This window comes from Aethina tumida, chromosome 3 (genome assembly GCF_024364675.1).
Source record: "Aethina tumida isolate Nest 87 chromosome 3, icAetTumi1.1, whole genome shotgun sequence".
NCBI lineage: Eukaryota > Metazoa > Arthropoda > Insecta > Coleoptera > Nitidulidae > Aethina > Aethina tumida.
Window position 1 is genome coordinate 15,554,001 of NC_065437.1, and position 20,039 is coordinate 15,574,039.

General features: G+C 29.0%; 1 protein-coding gene across 1 annotated transcript in view; it reads right to left on the minus strand.

The window, feature by feature from the left end:
• Positions 1-20,039, minus strand: part of LOC109599987 (acid sphingomyelinase-like phosphodiesterase 3b) — a 181,262-nt gene that overhangs the window by 19,725 nt on the left and 141,498 nt on the right. The window contains exon 6 of the mRNA XM_049965430.1: positions 7,978-8,170. Within this exon, the coding sequence (XP_049821387.1) occupies positions 7,978-8,170 (193 nt within the window). The remainder of the gene's footprint in view (positions 1-7,977; positions 8,171-20,039) is intronic.

The window sequence follows — 20,039 nt, forward strand, 5'->3', positions numbered from 1 at the left end:
ACATATAAAATTTTATTACTGAACCGTCTGTACGTGGCGCGAACGTTCATAAAAAACTTCCCGGGCCATAAGTGTACGAAATATATTTTTGATGATGAAAAATTGTGTGTAACTTTGTCCTGCGTATAAAATTTTTGTTGCAATAAATAATTTAATATTTATGTTTTCGGACCGTCGGGAACGTGCAAAAAATGTCTACGAAACATTTCCCTTATTTGTTCCGTTCGCCCGTTCGTTCCAGATTTCATACATATTTCACATCAAGACATTGTTTTTATTTTTGAGTTATTTGTGTACAGATCTATTATTACGGTCATAAATAAATCCTTTTTGGGTTGATGGCTGTTCGCCAAAGTTGTTAAGACCAGATGAACAATGGATCTTTCTTTGCGATAAAATTAAAACTTTGTTTCGTGTAATACGTCGAATTTATCACCGGGACATCTTGCATTAACTGCATTTCTTAACAGACAAAACAAATTTCTTTGCACTACTTCCTTCACTAACAATACCCGACTGGCCGTCTCCCCGTTTGAAATTGTATAACGGCACTGTTTATTTATTTTAGAAATTATTGATTACATACATTGTATATTAGTACTCCATTATAATTTCCAAAATCAGCGTATTACTTCACCATTGTACATGCATAATAATAACATCTAACATTACTTTGTATCAATATCATTAGCTGTAAGCCATTTTAATTGAATAGAGCTTATTATGGCATTAATACATTATAATATACACAATCACAATGAAATCCCACTGTATAGATAAAGGCAATTGCTTGAGCACAACAGTTTATGCGAAAATGCATACATTTAATGGATACGATTGCATCTGTGCATTAAAGAGAGTGCAGTCGAATTATGTATTTCGATAACAATATTAACTACGATACATAATCAACTCTCTTATATTATTATTAACTCCGGGATTATGTGATAAATGCATATTTTGTTGATATGAGCATCACACACCACATTCACCTATTACAAAGTCTGTTTTCATTTCAGAAATTTTAAGTATATTATTGGGGTCATATTTCCTCATTTTTTTAGTTCTTTTCATAAATAATATTTATGCCAGAAATGTTGGTATACTATAGAATTGGGGTACCTTTATACACTGTTCCAAGAAATTAAAGTGTTATTAGATTATTATCTCTAAATTTATCTATTTAGGTATATGACTTCTAAAAAGTGTGTACAAGTTTTTACAAGATATGAAATGGCACATTCTTGGGAGAGTTTAAGGCGCCTTTTTCTCAAAATTTCGGATAATTTAAACCAAAATGAAATTCGAACTCCGATTTTGAGTATGAGGCAGTTATTCGAAGTAGAGGTGGAACTACCCCATATTAAGGTCAATTTTTTATTTTTTATGAACATCAAATTTCAATAATTTTTAACTTTATTAGAAAAATATTTTTAAAGATTTTATGTAACAATTATAAATAAACTTTATTTTCCCCATTTTCAGAAAATATTAATAAGAATCAATAATTATTAGTGTTGCGTTAATTTCTTGGACCAGTGTAAAAAAACATGGTAGTCGGTGTTAAATAGAAAGATGTTGCAACGGAAAAAAGCTTTGTCTTACTTTTTTATCAAGGTGGTTGATGCTAATTGATGGCCTAGAGCCTAATTCGTTATTATTAATATTAATATTATAGCAAAGTGGTAATTTATTTTTACGTACCTTTTTCCTAAGACAAATTGGTATTGATTTTATACGTCAAATTATAAAGAAAAATTAGTTAACACAGCGTCTTGATATTAATTTACATAAAAGTGAATCAATATAATTTAAATCAACACGACAGCTTACTTTAAATCGTTCGTTTGCTTCAACGTCTAAGAATACATAATAAAAATCATTTATTTATTTCGTTCAAAAAAAAAATATTCAAATAGATTCATCCATTATAAGTAAATTGGAATTTGCGCAGTTGATGTAAAAGAAACTTTTCATACTACAAACAAGTGTCGGATGGTAGATAATTTTTTTTTGTACGGACATTTCTGTTGACGATTAAAAATATGAATGCAAACTTTGGTTATTCGAAAGTTTAAATTTTGATTATTATTTTGTTGTAGATTAAACGGCTCATTGTAATATTCCCATTATTCGACTATATATATATAGTATATAGGAATCATCTATACATCAAATGTATGTAATTTTTAAAATTAATTTTAATACACATTTTGAGATACAAGTTGCATTTTCCTTCCTTTGAAACTGTTGAAAATACTGTAATAATGTACATATCGCGGATAAAATATGTATAATCATTTTTGTAATTTTACATTTTACAAAGTGTTCAAAACTGACGAGTACATATTCACCTTTTAGAGTTGAATAATGCCGCCATAATTGCATATGAATCACTGTAAAATATGTTGGCAAGATCCCAAAACTTGCGGCAATATCTTAAAAATGGAGCCAATGTAGATAAGCGTGTATTGAACAAGTGATTTACTACAAGAATATGCCAAATGGATTATTTTTATAATAAATCAATTGTGGTAAAAAAGTAAAACGAATCAGTGATATTTGAATAAGTTATCTTCATTAAATTTATTGATGATAATTAATCAGTTATTACCCCCATCGTTCTAAATATTTCAGAAAAATACACATTATAAATCTAAAAAAACATTTAAAATGGTTATTTTAAATGGTTTTTATTGCCAAAAATTCATTTTACAGTCACTTGAAACCTAACATAGACTTAATTCCAAAACAAATATTTTATTAATTCCATCTTGAATAAAATATGATATTTCATAATAAAAAAGTATCTATCTAGGTAAAGAAGTAGTTTCATTCTCTAATCCGGGAGACCTAGTCAAATGAAATTAAACTACATCCCATTAACAGGGGATCAATATATAATCTGTTTCCAATAACCATTAATCTGTTCCGATATTATTTGAATAGGTTGGAACAAAAGAGGGTAAGTTTAATTAACAAGTTGCATCGTTCTAATTTATTATGAAAACTTGCTATTTCCGAAATTACATTTATTATTCCATTGTTTTAATTCTAAACATTTCGTGGAGAATCTCCGACTAAAATACAACCACCGCATAATTTACGGTACGATACATGTAGTATATAGATAAATAATTGGTGGTGTAAGGAGTTCCAACAACGTAGTTCAAAATCAGATACCGGGAATGCAATTAGTACGAGCGCCGACTTAAATTTTATTAATCGGGTTACAGTAAATATGTTTAACGCTAATGGAATTTGTTCATTTAATTAGTTAGGATCGAACCGTTTACGGAACATAATGAATATATAATTTTATTATTTTTCCTGTTATGTCATGAACAACGATGCTCTTGGATGACCTATTTTACAAAGAAGACATTTCAGTCGAGGTGAAATTGTTAGACCCTTCTCATTTCTGCAAGAAGTTCGATCGCAGATATACGTGACAAACAGGCTGAGAGAAGAGCTTTTGGAGGACGATCTGTATTGGTATGCGGCGATATAACTTCAAATTGATGTACAGTCCTTCATGTCTTGGTGAACGATTCTCTGACAGCCAGGCGATACCTTGACGATATCCCTACAACAAGATCAAGCAAGACCACACACTGCCAGAGTTGTGCAAAATTTCTTTGAAGAGCATAGTTTGGGAGTTATGGGGTGGCCAGCAAATAGTCCTAATATGAATCCGAACAATTTTGGGACATTCTACCTTTATACCTTCATAATTATCTCAACTGTTTCATAGAGAATGGAACAATGTACTTCAAGGCTTGGTCCGCCGGGATATCTTTAATTTTTCGACATTTTATAATGTTACATTAATTTTAATATTAGCTTATATATTCATTTTTGTTAAACCCTATTAAATTCTGTAAAATTTATTTGTTTTATACGAGCGTTAGCTTTGCTCAAAATGATCAAAATTTCGTTTCGATTAATTATTAAATAAAAAATTTCAATAACTTTATGAAGTGATACCTATTTCATTGTGACTAGTTTATAAATATAAATAATAATGTAATATAAATATAATAACTGAAAGAAATTTAACCAAAACAAAATAAAACATTTGTTGATGGAAGATCAACATTTTTTATTATCCTCGCTCTTATTAAAATACAGAATATTTATAATATTCAGGAAACTCGTAGCATTATTCCCAATACGCCAAACATTGATATTTGTTTGGTGGATACGGTAAAACACATAAAGTTGAGGAACTGGTACCAGTATGTGGACTGACTGCGGAGTTGGGCCGAAGTTCTGAGGGGACATTGTCAACGAAGTCAAATATCGAAACTTGAACAAGGTCCCGCAAACTTCGCCGTTAATTCGGTGGAATAATTAATCACAATAACAATGGATTGTGTATAGTAGAGCGCTAATGGACGTATTTCAATAATACATCAAGAAACTACTTGAGTTGAATCAGTTACTAAAGTAGTTCGTTCGGGGCGCACGGAATTATATTAATAAGTTTCATTATCAAATTACAAAGTCTATATCGGCTTATGTTGCTGAACCATCTCATTCGTGAACAATAATACGTTTGTTGCTGTGTTAAAACTCATAAACCATTTCGCGATTCCGTTCTGAAAGATCCGTCGTAAAACTGTGAGGGAGATTGAAGAGTCACTAGCAATTTAAGGAGGCTTGACGAGATCAAAATAATGATTTATTACGTTTCACGAATTTCTTTTTCGGTTAATTACTTGCGGTAAGGATTCTCAGGTGAAAGTCTGTTCTCATTAAGCTGAGTGTGCTTCCAGACGAAAATTATACAATATAAAATTGTAGTTTTTAATCAGCTAAAATAACTCTGAGTAATGCAGTGGCAATTATGGGAGACCCTAAAAAAAGGGGGAGAAATTAGTGAATAAACTTAAAGGGCGAAGTTTAAGGCGGCTTTTAAATTAATTTACAATTGAATATTAATGGGAAATAATTGAATTAACTCCGTTTTGTATCTAGGTTAGCCTGTACAAAATTTGCCCCTGTTATAAACTTCATTGATTCACGTTGTCTCGGTTTTTTCCATCCGACCTTAATTAATTCGTTATTTCGAGGAAAAATATTAATTTCAATTTAGGCTCAAGGTGATAAAAAATAATTTTTAATTAAATTAAAAAGAAAGAGCGAAGTGTACAAATACACTTTTAAAATATTTTAAACTCGTATAATTCAATTAATTTATTTAAAACCAATCCACGGTACTTTTAATTATTTTTAGTAATTAAACCCAATCAGTTGCGACATTTTTATGTTTTAAACACATTTTCAAGTGGAATATTAATCCTCCATATTAATTTTCTTTATAAAGATTTTATAAAATATATTAACTTTGTCACTCCTAAATTATGTCACAATTATAAATTTAAACCACATAAACTTGGCTACCAATTTGAATATTTATGGATTATAATTATAATAGCCTGATTATGTCGCCAATAATCAGAGTGGGCCGTAACAATCTATTACAGTGCTAATCAATAAACGATTTGATTTGATAGTGTTTTGATTGCCCTTACATACTCCAATAAATAATAATATAGTTAATACTGCCATAATAATATAATTGACTGTTATCGTGTGATTAGTCTCGTTTGTAAATTTGTATAATTTCAAAACAGCAGGCGTTACTGGCACAATTAAACAGGCTAAATTATCATTAAAAATATCTTGAAATATATATGTGCATAAAATCAATCAGAGAATCAATCGATCTATGTTAAACTGAAGGTCAAATTTGACATGTGAGATTCAAGTGTTGTGTGCGAAATCTATCAGAAAGTCGTAAAGCGAACGGACCGTTATCAGGATAATGTCACATCTTGAATACTAAATAGTTACTGCACATTCAGAGACAATAATAGATTTCCACTTACTTATTTGCACAAAAATATTGTTTAATTTAAATTTGTACGTGCTTCAAAATTAATAAAATACATTTATTGAATTATAGAAAGCTCTCCTGTTTGATTATTAAGTAGCTGTGATAATATTAAAGAAAAATATTAAATTGACTTAAAACATTTCTTTTTCAATAATTTATTTGATTTTAGAAAAGAAAATTATCCCACATATTAATTATACGTATTTGAGCTCAACTTTAAATAGATCTAATCATATTAAAATTGTGTTAATGAATGTTATAGTATAGAGTGTAATATTATAAATCTTCTATCTATAAAAAATTTTTTTAAATTATTTTTTTATCAAAACAGTGATGTGTTTTTAAATATACTAATTTTATAGGAAACTTTTAATTCAAAATAAAAATATGTCTGCATATTTACGACCTAACATGTGTGACACAATCTCTCATATGTAGAGCAACTTTAGAAATTTTTCTTTTCCAGAAAGTCACCATAAACACAGTATCCTGTTTATTTTAACCAGCGGGCCCATGCCAAACCCAGAAAAACATCCCCAAACCATAACGCCATTACCCCCGTGTTTCCCAGTAGGTTTAGTGTACCTAGGATTACACCTTTCATTAATTTCTCACCCATGAAATGCCATCAGATTTGAATAATTGGATGTAAATAAATAAATGAGTTATAAAATGTTTAATTATAAAATTAATTTAAATTAAAAAAAGAATCATTCCTTCCTTCCTAAAATAATTGTTTTTTAATTTGTTGCTCTACATATGAGCTATAGTGTATATATTTTTTAAATAAAATAGAAACAATTATATATGATAGTTTGTAAAATTTAATTTTTCCTTAAAATATATTTCTTATTTTCATATACACGAAATTTACACCGAAAACTTGGGATATTTCCCTGTTAATTTACCTTGATGATTTAATCGAATTGTTCGGCGATATTCGTCTGATTCACACACACCTTGACTAATTTTCTGAAATCTGGCGTTGATTCAGTTCATCTAGAGTTCTTACCCATCTTTATACACGAAAACAAAATTAATTTCTTATAAAATTAAAAAGTATTCCATTCTTTTTCTTCAATGTCAAAAATGTAAACGCAAATAATGTAGAAATACATTGACAAAGTATTTTTATTAAGCCGAGATTAACACATAATCATTTTTTGTTAATTATTCCATACTTTTGACATCGATGTAAGTAAAAAGTCAGTAAATATTTAACTGGCCCAATAAAATATTTTTATAACACACAATACATCAAAAATATTATCGTTTTCTCTATCTATACATCGAAGCAATCCATTAAATCTATTTCTGCAAAACAAAACCCTAGTTTGGAAATCTGTCTTTTCAATAAATCAAAAACCTGATCGCTAATCTCGTCTCGAACTTTCGAAATAATCCGGCTTAGATAGTGTGTGTAAACTGTTTCGCTGCGATCTAATGTGGACACTTTAGCATCGACAAGAATTTGTCAGACAATTTCGTATACGTTGATCGATCTCGCTTTCAGCACGCTTCGACGATTTTATGTCCCGACAAAGTTCGATTTGTGACAGAATGTCACGTCTGAATAATGTTCAGGTACTTTAATCAGCACGTTAATTAAAAATCGACGACCTAACCCTTACTGCACCAACATGATTTACGTTGGAATAAATTTTTCTGCTGCGCGTGTTATTTCATTTTTACGTTCATCGGAATTTTAAATTGCGTTTTTCAGCACGATAAGGCGGATACATTTCTTAGGTTTTAAAATAAAAATGAAATGTATATTTATAAAATGGGTTGTTCTCTTGGATTTAGCGTCTCCATTATACTTACCATATGGGGATTTACATTTTTACGATATTTTACTGGATGTCCCTTATTTTTTTATTTAAATTTCGTCTCCGCTAGTTTAAAAAAATAAGAATCAATTTAGCGATGAAACTTGCTTGTATAGTGCAAATTGGATGTCGTCCCTACTAAATCGTTTGTCGCGTTGTTTTTTAAAACTTATCGGCTCAATCGTTCGGGAGTCGAATCTCTATACATAAATAATTGATTCGATCAGACACAAAGGAACCACTTACCGTTTTCTCCATATATCACCCGAAAAGTGTCGGAATGCAAATGACCGAAGAATTGTCCCACTATGATGGCGGCATATTTCCGCACCAGTTTCAGGTACCTTTTGTTGTTGTGATCGGAGAACATGGCGTGGGCTTGTGCCGGTCCCCTTTGTCGTTCGTTCGAGCCGGGGGCCATATGTCCGACGAGGTACACCTGTAACAAGCGGGAAACACTTTTTAAGGATGCCAACCAGAAATTTATTCTTCGGTTTCAATGGATTCTCTCACACACAAGGCCCTGCCTTTTGTCCGATTTATGGAAATTCGGGAGTATTGAAACGCCCACCCTAGTGAGAAAATATAATATTTTGTAAAAATTTAAATTCAAGAAAATTTTAAAAAATAAAAATAGGAAACTATATTTTCACTTTTTTATAAAAAAAATTGTCAAAAAAACATAATATATTTCTGTAATTTTTCTTAAAATTATTAAAAGTTTTTTTATTGTATTTAATTTATAGAAAACTCTTACTATTATCAAATATCTTAAAAATTAGTTTGAGAAATAGGTTTTTAAACAATATTTCTTGCTACTTAAAAATTGTACTGAAAAAAATTTCTTCAAACTTTGACCTCTGAAATCTTCTAAATGGTAAGAGTTATGTAAAAATTGTGAGATACCTTTTTTGTAATTTTCTGTACGATCAAGTAATGGCGAGATGTGGATTTAGCCACTTGGGACTGAAGAAAAAATAGAAAACTAAGATAAGAAAGACCTTCGCCTTAAAATTAAGAGCTCATCATTGGAGAGCATTTTATAAAGATATCTAGGAATCAATTTTCTAGTGGCGGAAGTTGAAACGCTCACCCTAGTCAGAAAGTCTAATAATATTTTGTAAAAATTTCAATTCAAGAAAATTTTAAAAATAAAAATAGGATACTATATTCTCACTTTTTTATAGAAAAAAGTTTGTTAGAAATACATAGTATATTTGTAACATTTTTCTTAAAATTATCAGTAAATAGAAAATGTAAAAAATAATCAAGTTACTGAATATTAAGTTGTTTTTTTATTGTATTTAATTTATAGAAAACTCTTACTTTTATCAAATATCTAAAAACTAAGTTTGAGAAATAGATTTTTAAAAAATATTTAAGTAGACATAAAAACATTAAAATAATTTCTTGCTATTTAAAAATTTATAGTGTAGAAATTTTCAGTTAAAAAAATAGTCGATTTTTTGGCCTACCTTAATATATATCAATTTAAGAAAATTTTAAATATTAGTTTCATTTTTTTATAGAAAGTAAATTGAAACTGTAAAAAATAATTAAGATACTGAATATCAAGTTTATTCTTATTGTATTTAATTTATAGAAAACTCTTTCTTACTTTTAATATGACATCCAAAAACTAAGTTTGAGAAATAGATTTTTAAAAAATATTTTTGTGTATAAATAAAAATATTAAAGTAATTTCTTGCTACTTAAAAATGTATAGTATAATATATTAAATTTCAGAAATACTTCAAATTTTGACCTCTGATATCTTCTAAATGGTAAGAGTTGTATAAAAATTGTGAGATATCTTTTTTGTAAAGCGTTCAATTTCCTACAAAAAATATAAATAGAAATTTTCTGAACGATCAAGTAATGGTGAGTAATGGGATTTAGCCACTTGGGACTGAAGAAAAAATAGAAAACTAAGATGACCTTTAAAATTAAGAGCTCATCACTGAAGAGCATTTATTAAAGATGTCTAGAAAACAATTTTTCAGTAGCGGAAGTTAAAAAAAAGTAGTCGATTGCGCGGTCAATATTACACCAAATTTTTAAAATGTTAAATATTTTAGGCATAACCATTTTATTTAATGTGAAATAATATTAATTTACTATTGTTGTTGAACAATATTATAAAAATTACTATATTCTAATTCTATAATGTGTTACATATATTTTTCTGAATTTAGCTGGAAATAAATATAGTAATTTTGAAAGAGATTTTTTTGAAATATAAGTAAATTGATTTTTAATAAATCTTTGTATCTAAATTAGTTTAAGGGGACCTAGCCCAGAGGAATTGAAGTATACTCATATCATGTTTTACTGTGTGAACAAATTTTCTATGTAATTTTTATCGCGTAGGATATTTTGACCTAAGCAGAACCATCAATTTTTTATAAATTGATTTTAGATTCGTCACTAAAAACTATTCGTCCCCAGTGTTCTGTGTTTCAGTAAATACGATCTTAAGCATGTCAAAAATGGACTTTTACAATTTTAATTTTTTAATTCCAGTTTCCTTAAATTTTTTATGAATATAGGAAACGGTTGTAAAGCTATTTTTCTATTAATTATAGGTCTCAAAATCATAAAATATTTTTTATTAATATTTGAATAGTATCAGTGTTTTTAATGCACAACTGACTATTAGATTGGAATTACATTATTTGTTCGATTTGATCATCATAAAATCTCTATTAACTAACACTAATTCAATTTTCCTGAAATTTTATAATTATTAGTAGAATTTGTTAAATGAATTATTAATTGTGGAATAGTTAATTTGTTTAATAGAAAATGTTTGACCAAAAATGCAACATTGGTCCAATTATTTTATAATTGAGTTTGAAATTAATATTTAATATGTTTTGACGATATATGATATAATATATTAAAAAAAAATAAGTTTAATTAAATTAAACAAGCGATATTCATAAACGTATTATTTATCCAACCTAAATTAACAAAGATATCAATTAATAATAGAATCATGATATGTTTGTAATAAATTTGTATGGATTAGATATATAATATAGAATGTAGTTTATATTAATATCCAGTTAGAGTTTCAATTTTGAAAATAAATTTCTCTAAGCCGAAAGACGGCTTTCACATCAGTGAAAACCCATCAATATGTGCGTCAGTGTGCGACTATGCGGACGTGACAATATAGCAATATTAGGAAATAAATGTCCAGACCGAGAAATACATAATAGAGAAATATGCGATATATAAAGGCTAAGGAAGTGTGGATATGCACGTGCTTGTTTGTTTTCCGATTTCGTATGGCTTCTTTCGCATTGTTTGACAACGGGAAACCTCAACAAGGGCCGAGTTCTTTCCGTTTTATGACTTTGAAAATCCCGCACATGACGCGTGACCGTCATGGGGGTCCTTACGCATGCCTTGCCTATCAAGCAGTTCGGAACTAGACACGTGGAAACTCAAAAGAAAATAATATTTTATTCAGCTCGGGCATTCTGATATTAAAATAAGGAAAATGCGATTTTCTCGTAACGGACTAACGTATTTTGAATGTGGGAAACACGCGCATAATACCTAACAGGCACACAAAAAACTCGCTTTTCGTAGTCATCGTTTTATATTAAATACGATAAATTATGTTCGCACCTACATTTTTCAATTTTTCATAAAATTTGTTGCCCACATATAAAAAAAGTCAAACAGATATGTGGTATATATTTTACAGCAGCAAAATACATATTTATTCGGTCGTATACGAAATTAATTCGTGCTTTTTCAAATTTTTGGTACACGTAAAATTCATCTTACGAACATAATTATAATAAACACCAATTTAAACGTGAACCTTTGACGTGCCTTTGAAGTATTGGGTCGGTTTTCAGGTTGCGTTTTTTATCAAAAGCGTAATATTGAATATTCAAAAGATGCATTTACATATGCAACATATGCATATATAAACGACACATATAAAAAATGGTGCACATAGCGTTGAAACCTTATCCTCACACCGGCACTTGATAATTTATCCTGTAATTCGGGCTTATTTCAGATTTTATGTGTAATTAAAATACACTCAACCCAGGACTAATGCCTAGCCTTAATCAACTAATTACACTTTACAAACATGTAATGTATTCCCCGTATTTGCATTATTTACAACTTTAACGGCTCCAATAAAATTAAATTATTTTTACCTGAAGTATTTGCATAACGAACGATTTTTGTAACTCGATGCGTGGTTCAATTAGGGGCGATCTGGTTATTATGAAACTGGAAATTGATTAACAAGTGCTATGGAGGTTTTAAGGAATGTTTACTTACTTTTTTAATACAAAAAGTGTTCATATCTAACTAAGTTGCTACTGTAATGAAGCAAATACGTTTACTAATTATAAATTACTTGAAAACAACTAAATAAAAATATTATGTATAAAGTATAAAAAACATAATTTACAGAAGTCAAAAAATTAATAAATAAATTATTAAAAAACGGTAATTTTAGAAGATTCAGTAAAAGATGATAAAATAGTCTGGTTAATGAGTTTCAAGTAGACTTGATGACACTCTATTGAGAACTTTCAAGAACTTTTTTTAGATTAGTAAAAATTGAAATTGGAAAATCAATAATTTAAAATATCAACGAGTTGTTTAATGAGGTTTCAAGAGGTCATAATTCTATTCCCACTGGGAAATGCAGACATCTTATTGAATTAATGCCTCAAATATTTGCTGAGGTGATGAAAAATCAAAGATTATTTCTGATTGTTTAGAAATATAATTGGGTATATTGGCATTGAAATAAATAAACAATTTATTAATGTTTGCCATTTCGACGTATATAATTATAATTATACATATGGTAATGATTATTGAATTTTGTATTTCAGCATCACAATGAAATATACAAAAATATTGTTAGTGATTTTTTTGAAGTATTTGGAAAATAATTAGAGCAAGTATAGATTTCTGACTAGAAAATAGATAAATAATTCATTAGACAAATGAACAATTATTATTATTATATTATACCTCGGATCCAAGCTTGAAAAAAAACCATAGTTGAAAATTTGAAGCTAATTGAAATCCTGAGAAAAAATTGGAGCCATCTAAAAATATGAATTTTAAAAAAGTTGATTTTGTTGCATTTATTATATGGAATTTAAAATTTGTTTAAACTGGTAATAAGTATACGCGATATTTATTGCTTAATTTAATCAAGAAGTCGTTTTGTAAACAGGAACAATTTTCGGTTAAGTCGAATACCAGAGCAACATGGAAAAACGAATGATTAGCGATGGAAGTAAAGTAGTTCGCGGAAACTTTTAAACTTACAGAGCAATATTAGAGAATCAGCCTTGTTAAAATTGAAATAACTGTATTATAACTTGTTCGTTGCTCGTGTACTGACTGCCTTGCATTTCACGGAAATTTAGTTTAACATTGACGTTGCCGGTGATCAAATTAAATTCGTCCGCGTTATTCTTTTCATCCAGGAGTGACATTGAGCAATTATCGCGGCGTTTGTTTTTAACTGGAGCTGATTTTTCGTACTGTGGCACTTGTCAAATTAATTGCTCTCATTTGTTACCGAAATCAGCAACAAAAGTCGCAACTTGCATAATGTTTCTTAGAAGAAAATTAAATTACCGTGGCGACAGTAAAATTTTTATGCATTGTAGAGGATTTTATCTAAAATTGTGTAATTCCAGTTGAAGGGAATATGAAATTATCTGACGCAATTAAAATTCGATCACTGTTGAAAACTGTTATAATAATGCACGTTATAAGATATGCGACGGAACTTTTTAACAAGCGTTATCGATTGAGACGCTGCAGAGCCATAAAGACTTTTCCATAGTTATTTTTATGTAAGTTCGTGTAAGACATTAGGGGATTTGTCTGGATTTTCTCAATGTCCAATTTGTCATTTCACAGAACCTGTTTTATAGTATGAATTACTTTTTCAGGATTTAACCAGTAGACAGTCCTGTCACTTCAATTCAGCTCCGCGTCTAAATACTATATTATAAGAGAATGGACCAATTTATTTGCTGTTATCAGTTTCATAATTCCACTTTTCGATTTTGTCTCGCAAAGAAATTACACTCGCCAAATTCTTACAAAATATCTCCACAAAAGTGTAAATGAACATGTTAAATTCAAAAAGTTTTGAAAGAAGTAATATTTAATAAGCATTTTTATTTGGACTCATACGTTAGAAGGCACACTGTATATCTGTCACTTTTAGCTTAAATATGTAATGCGACTCTCCATTTAATTATAAATGATTCAACGAGATAATTTCATTACACAAGTATCCTTTTAGTTGCAACATAAACATGTACTTATTGTTCATTATAAATGTTGGTAAAATAATTAAATTAATTAACAACATAGCCAAAAACTATATTAAAAAATATAAGTGTTAAACATAGATTTTTCAACTAGTTAATTAATGGAATACATATATATTTAAAATATAGAGTATTAAATACTGTAAAATGTTTATATAAATGAGCAGTATGTAAATTAAATTTATAATTTAGTAATCTTTCACAAATAAATATAAATGACCATAAAACGTTTAGAAAAATGATAATTTTTAAAACGTGATTAATTCCATTGCGAAACGAATATTGTTTAAAATCCGCGTAAAAATTAATAAATTCAGGCATTATCATTATTTATTCACGTGCAATTTTAATCGGCTATTTATTACTAAATGAAATTAATATACTCCCGTTTTAATACAAGTGTTTCATTTTATGTAAACCAAACATTTAAATGTAAAACACAGGTAGCATCATAATATTTATTATCAATTATTGTTTTTTGTGTGATACTGAAATGTATTTCATTTAATGGAATGTTTTGCGTTTTGCAGATAAATTGTTTGTTATTTTATTAACAATCAATACACTGTATATACATATGTAGTTGATGCAAGTCAACTTCGGTACACACAAAATTGTTCGGTGCAGTTTTTTAAGTAAATTATAAGCCTAATCTACTGATTTACTCACAGTAGTGCACATTTGGTGTACGTAATGCATTTACATACATTTAAAATTAGTTCAGCCTATTGAACAATATGCAAATGTAACAGACATTGTGCGTATCAGCCATTTCGGAATGGAAAAACACGATTTAAATAATTATTGGCCAAATTATTGAATGCGGTGCGGGGAACTTTTGAAATATCCTTTTTGTTACGATCCCATTAAATTTCTGATGTAATTTTAATTCGTTAATCAATATTTGGTATAAAACTTTGGAGAACTACATAAAATAATAATAATATAATGTCGTCGACGATTATTTTATATAAAATTCGAAAAGTCAAGCAAACTTTTGTCCATTTAAAGTTGAATTGCCGCCTAATTGACTACGTAAAGTTCATCGGAAAATTTAACTAGTGGAATTACATTCAAATAATGCGATTATGCCTTGAATAAAACGACAAAATTTTACGGTTAATCCGCGAAAATTAATATATTGTATTATCAAGGTAGGGTGGCATACGAAATAAAAACCGCAAATTAATACGAAACGGACGAATATAGTTCAACAAGCGTGAAGCCGTCCGCTTCACGTTGGAAAGAATGCCGTAAGTATCATTGAGTGGAGCGACCTAAATATTTTAAGCTAACAGAAAATTCGCCAGAAAGAACAACCGTGAAAAGTTACAGTTGGCGAGGTCGGCGAAATGAAATTTAACACTATGTGGGTAATGTTTTAAATTACCCAAATGCACCTTTCCATGGACATTTTTCATTTCGGATAAAACTTAATCACTTTTGTACTTAATTACCGCCGCTGCAGACGGATATTTTGAATTACGACGGCTTTCTCAGAAAATATTTTAGATGTTACACAAAGGGGGGATAGGTCCCTGATAAATTTAATTTTCCATGGTTACGGAGTTTTTCACTTTTTCAATGTGCAGCGGCTCAGGCGAATATTTTATTAAAATAAGTCGGGATAGTTGCACTTTAATTTAAATTCTTGTCTTATTTTCGTCTACATGTTTTCAATTAAACTCCTCTCCTCGGATTAAGGAATTTTATGATAAATATTTAATGGATATGATGTCCAAACACGCCTTTGCCAACTTTTTTATTTTATTTTCATATTTTTTGCAGTTTAAAATCAGGCAGCAACTTCTTAAATTTTAAATATTTTTGCCATAACTATTTTACTTAATGTGAACTATGAATTTACTATTGTTGTTTAATACAATATTATAAAAAATACTCTTATTATATTGTATAAAATGTAACATATTGAGCTGGACATAAATTAATTTAATTATAAAAGTGATTTTTACTGATTTGTGTTATTTAATTTTACATTAATATATATTTGTATAATATCCTTTTTGTTTATATTTTTGGCTTATCTTCGAGGCATAGATTTGACAATTTTTCCAATATACGACAAGTATACACCTTTAAGCTTCTTGAGTTTTTGTGATGAGTTCATTTAAGTTTGTAAAATTTTACGTCGAATTTGGTTATAAACGTATTCCCCATGTTTCCCATAGGATTGATGTCTGGAGATCGGGGCGGACAAGACAAAACATCGATGATTGTTTTTTTGACCAAACCGTCATAATTTTGGAATTATGTATGGGATTGTTTTCATGTTGAAACACATTTGTTAAGGGCATCAGTTCTTTCTATATATGGATGGAAATTGTTCTTTAATATGTCCTTGTATATAAATCAGTTTTTGTAATAGTTTTGTGCCAAGGATATTTAACAGAAGCAGAATTATCATTTTTTATAAATTAAATTTAGACTCTTCACTAAAAAGACTCCTTTCCACTGTTCTATGAAATGAATATGATCTTAAGCAAGTCAAAATTGTATATTTTTGGTAGACACCAGGGTTTTTCTTTAGTGTGTCAGACGTATCTTACCCAGAAAGCATAAAGGAAAAAAGATTCTATAATTTTGTTAATTGAAAAATAAAAAAGCACATATTTTTTTAAAGGATAAAATTGGATTGACCAGTTGAATAGTAGATACAACAATAACAGAATTAATAATATTATAGATACAGCATTGAATCTCTACTGTTAAAAATATTACTTTATGATTCTAATAAATAGAATTTGCTTAATCTTATTTCATTTGTAAAAAATCAGTGATAAAATAGGCAAAGAAACCCTTTTAGTAATGCAGAAGTTTTGTGAGAGTAACTTATTAAATTTTTAATAAGTTGTAGTTTACTTAAAACTACGATTCTGAAAGTTCGTGAAAAAAAGGTCAAAAGGAAATCCGTGCGTTATTAATAATATAGTGAGCTTAAAAGCTAAAAAAGGATGAAAAGTTCGAGCTCGTTAGAAATGTAGGGTAGGTGTAGTCTGAAGAAACACAAAATAATTACGGAGCTTTGTGCATCTACCGAGTGGGATTTCTGTATTTTATGAATTAATAACTTTTTTGACATTATATATTACAAACGGGAGGACTTTGAGAAATTATGAAAATCCTTGGAACAACTTTTTTTTTTTTGGTTAATTGCCATTAACTTTTAAAATTGTACAAAGTTAGAGCGTTGTTGAACAGTTGCAAGAAAGCGTTTTGATAAATAAGACTGAGGTAAATTCACATTTATTAATTTATGTCACTGTGTGACAGTAAATATAAAGCCCAAATAAAAACAAATATACACTACAATGAATAATATTTTTGATAATCCGTAATATAAAGCAAACAAGTGGTGCAGGGAATTCATTTTCATATAGTTCAACAAAGGGGTAGTTATTAATTCAGTTGCATTTAAATTCACCGGACAACAAAAGAAGCAATAATTCGGTATTATTATTTCGTATGATATTTGGCTATTTTAGCACAAATGAACATATCATTTCGGACATAATTAAATTAATACAATTTTAATAAACGTGTATATCCGCAAATATGTAGGAGTTCGTGTGATTAACATACACAAAATGTTTACTTGTACAGTATGAATGAATTTGCATATTTCATTTTGTGTTAACAAAACATTTATTTAGTTCGTGCAAGCATGATCGCAAATACTGTTTTAAATGTAATTAAATTTAATCCAACAATGATAAATTTACGCTTGAATTGAATATAAATTGAACATGTTTTAAAAGAATGCAATATTATAAATTGGAGATTGATCACTGAATATTATAGATTTAACTTGCCATAATTGTATGTTATAACTTTTTAATACCTATTTAATTTGAAAATTGATGTAAAATGTACATCAAACTAATAGACATTTTAATGAAAACATTTATGTGCACATACTATTACCTTTACGACTTTTTGTATCGATAAAATATTTTTTAGATATTATTTTTCTATTGTAATCAATTGAAATGTTATATGACTATTTTGACAATGACAATAATTTAACGACTTTTTAGTCGCTTATTTTCGGATTATGTTAATTTTGAGCCATTTGGTATATCCTGCAAATAAAAAAGCTAATTAAATTCGATTTATATTGTTACATGTGTTTTTTCTAAAATTGTGTATTAAAATCGTTTTTGTCAATAAATTATATTGATTAAAATCCAGGAAGAATAAACGACCATCGAATGAATGGAAGAAGAAAACGGTGAAACCACAAATTTTAAATTCTATTTGCATTCAACAAAGGACGGGAAATACCGGGTGTTTTCGAGTGTATCCCCTGAGAATTTTATAATCGATTGAATATACAGCACGACTTGCAGGTGCTTTATTTAATTTACTGCCATTCAGGTTGATAAATTTTTAAACGAGTTCCACCCTTTACCAGCAATTGCGACTGCTAATAAGCAAAAGTAAACTCGAGGGGCAAAGTTTCGATAAATAAAAAATTCCTGTTGAGGATTACAGGAGTTTAATCTTTACACATAGTCAAATATTCAGGTAATTTAAAGTATTTTATGGAGCACAATTATGTAGACTTAATTAAATTATACATAGAAAACTTACAAAAATGTGTTTATAATTAATGTTTATGTGTTTATAATTTAAAGTTGGTAAATTTGTACAATGTAGCTCTTGAATATCGTAATGTAAATTTAATCGGGGTATTGTAAATATCTCTTTACTTCGTTTTGTTTACAAGCTACCACAATGAAGTTCAAACGGCCAATGGAGCGTAATGAACCTGAGTTAAAATATGACTTTACTTACTTTATGCAAGAATCATCTATTGATTTATCATTATCTGTGTCGTCTCTCTGGAACCCATTCAACTTTCTTTGATACAAATTCAGCAAAGCGTATTTAAACTGTCCATCAATTTATAAAAGATAACACCGCCTTAATTTCCCCGTTTTCTCGATCAGATTATTGCGGTATTGCGGTGCATTAAATACAATTTCTTCCGGCTTCCCCATTATTTTCGCAATTAAAACTTTATTTCCTGTGTTAGCATAAATAAACCCCGAAGCGCACGACAGAGTGCCCGTATAATGTCAAAATACGGCCTTAAAACGTAACAAAAGTCTGGAGGCGATTGGTCGATGTGTTTGTAAATTCCCGCGGGAATTTATTATCAGTTTCAGCTCTTGAATAAATAAGTAAAATTGGCAGTCGGGAAATACTTATCCATTCGGAAACCTGGTACTTTTCTCGGTCATAAAACATTTGTCGCTGCCAGAAAAGTTCCAAACCAATTCTATTGTTTAATAAAATATTGGATATTGGTTTTGAATTAATTTTTTATCGGTTCTCAAGCCGTAAGTGTCAGATCATTATTTACCTAGGTTTTCAATAATTTGTTTATATTTTTTATGTTAAATGTAGTTATAAAGTAAGAGTTTGCATTTTAAAAAAAGCAAAACATACACTATAGCTCATGGGTAAAAAATCTTTCATTTGTCTGGATAACAGTGTACATTTAAATATCCACATTATTGTCAGTTATGCAGTATGTTTGATAATAACAATACGGCAATATAATTGTTTATTAGTGGGTTTAGTTAGACATTTATTAAAAAAAATCATGATATGGTTAAAAAACGGGGATAAAGATGCATTTCTGAATTTCAAAGTAAACGAATTGTTCCTGTATTGAGTCACAGTAAAGGCGGATAAGTGCTTCTTAGGTTCCCCCAGGACTATGAACCAACGTTAAGGCGGACAATAATCAAAGCTTTGATCATCTTTAAACTATCTCTCATCTTTATTTTCAACTGAGAATGTTTGTGTGTGGCAGATGTCTAATATCCTTTCCAGATATTTGTTTATAAAAATGTCTTTGATGGAATCAAATGCAGCCTGTATTGGAAAATATATACATGAGTACACAGGACTGCGAAAACTTCTTTAAATTAA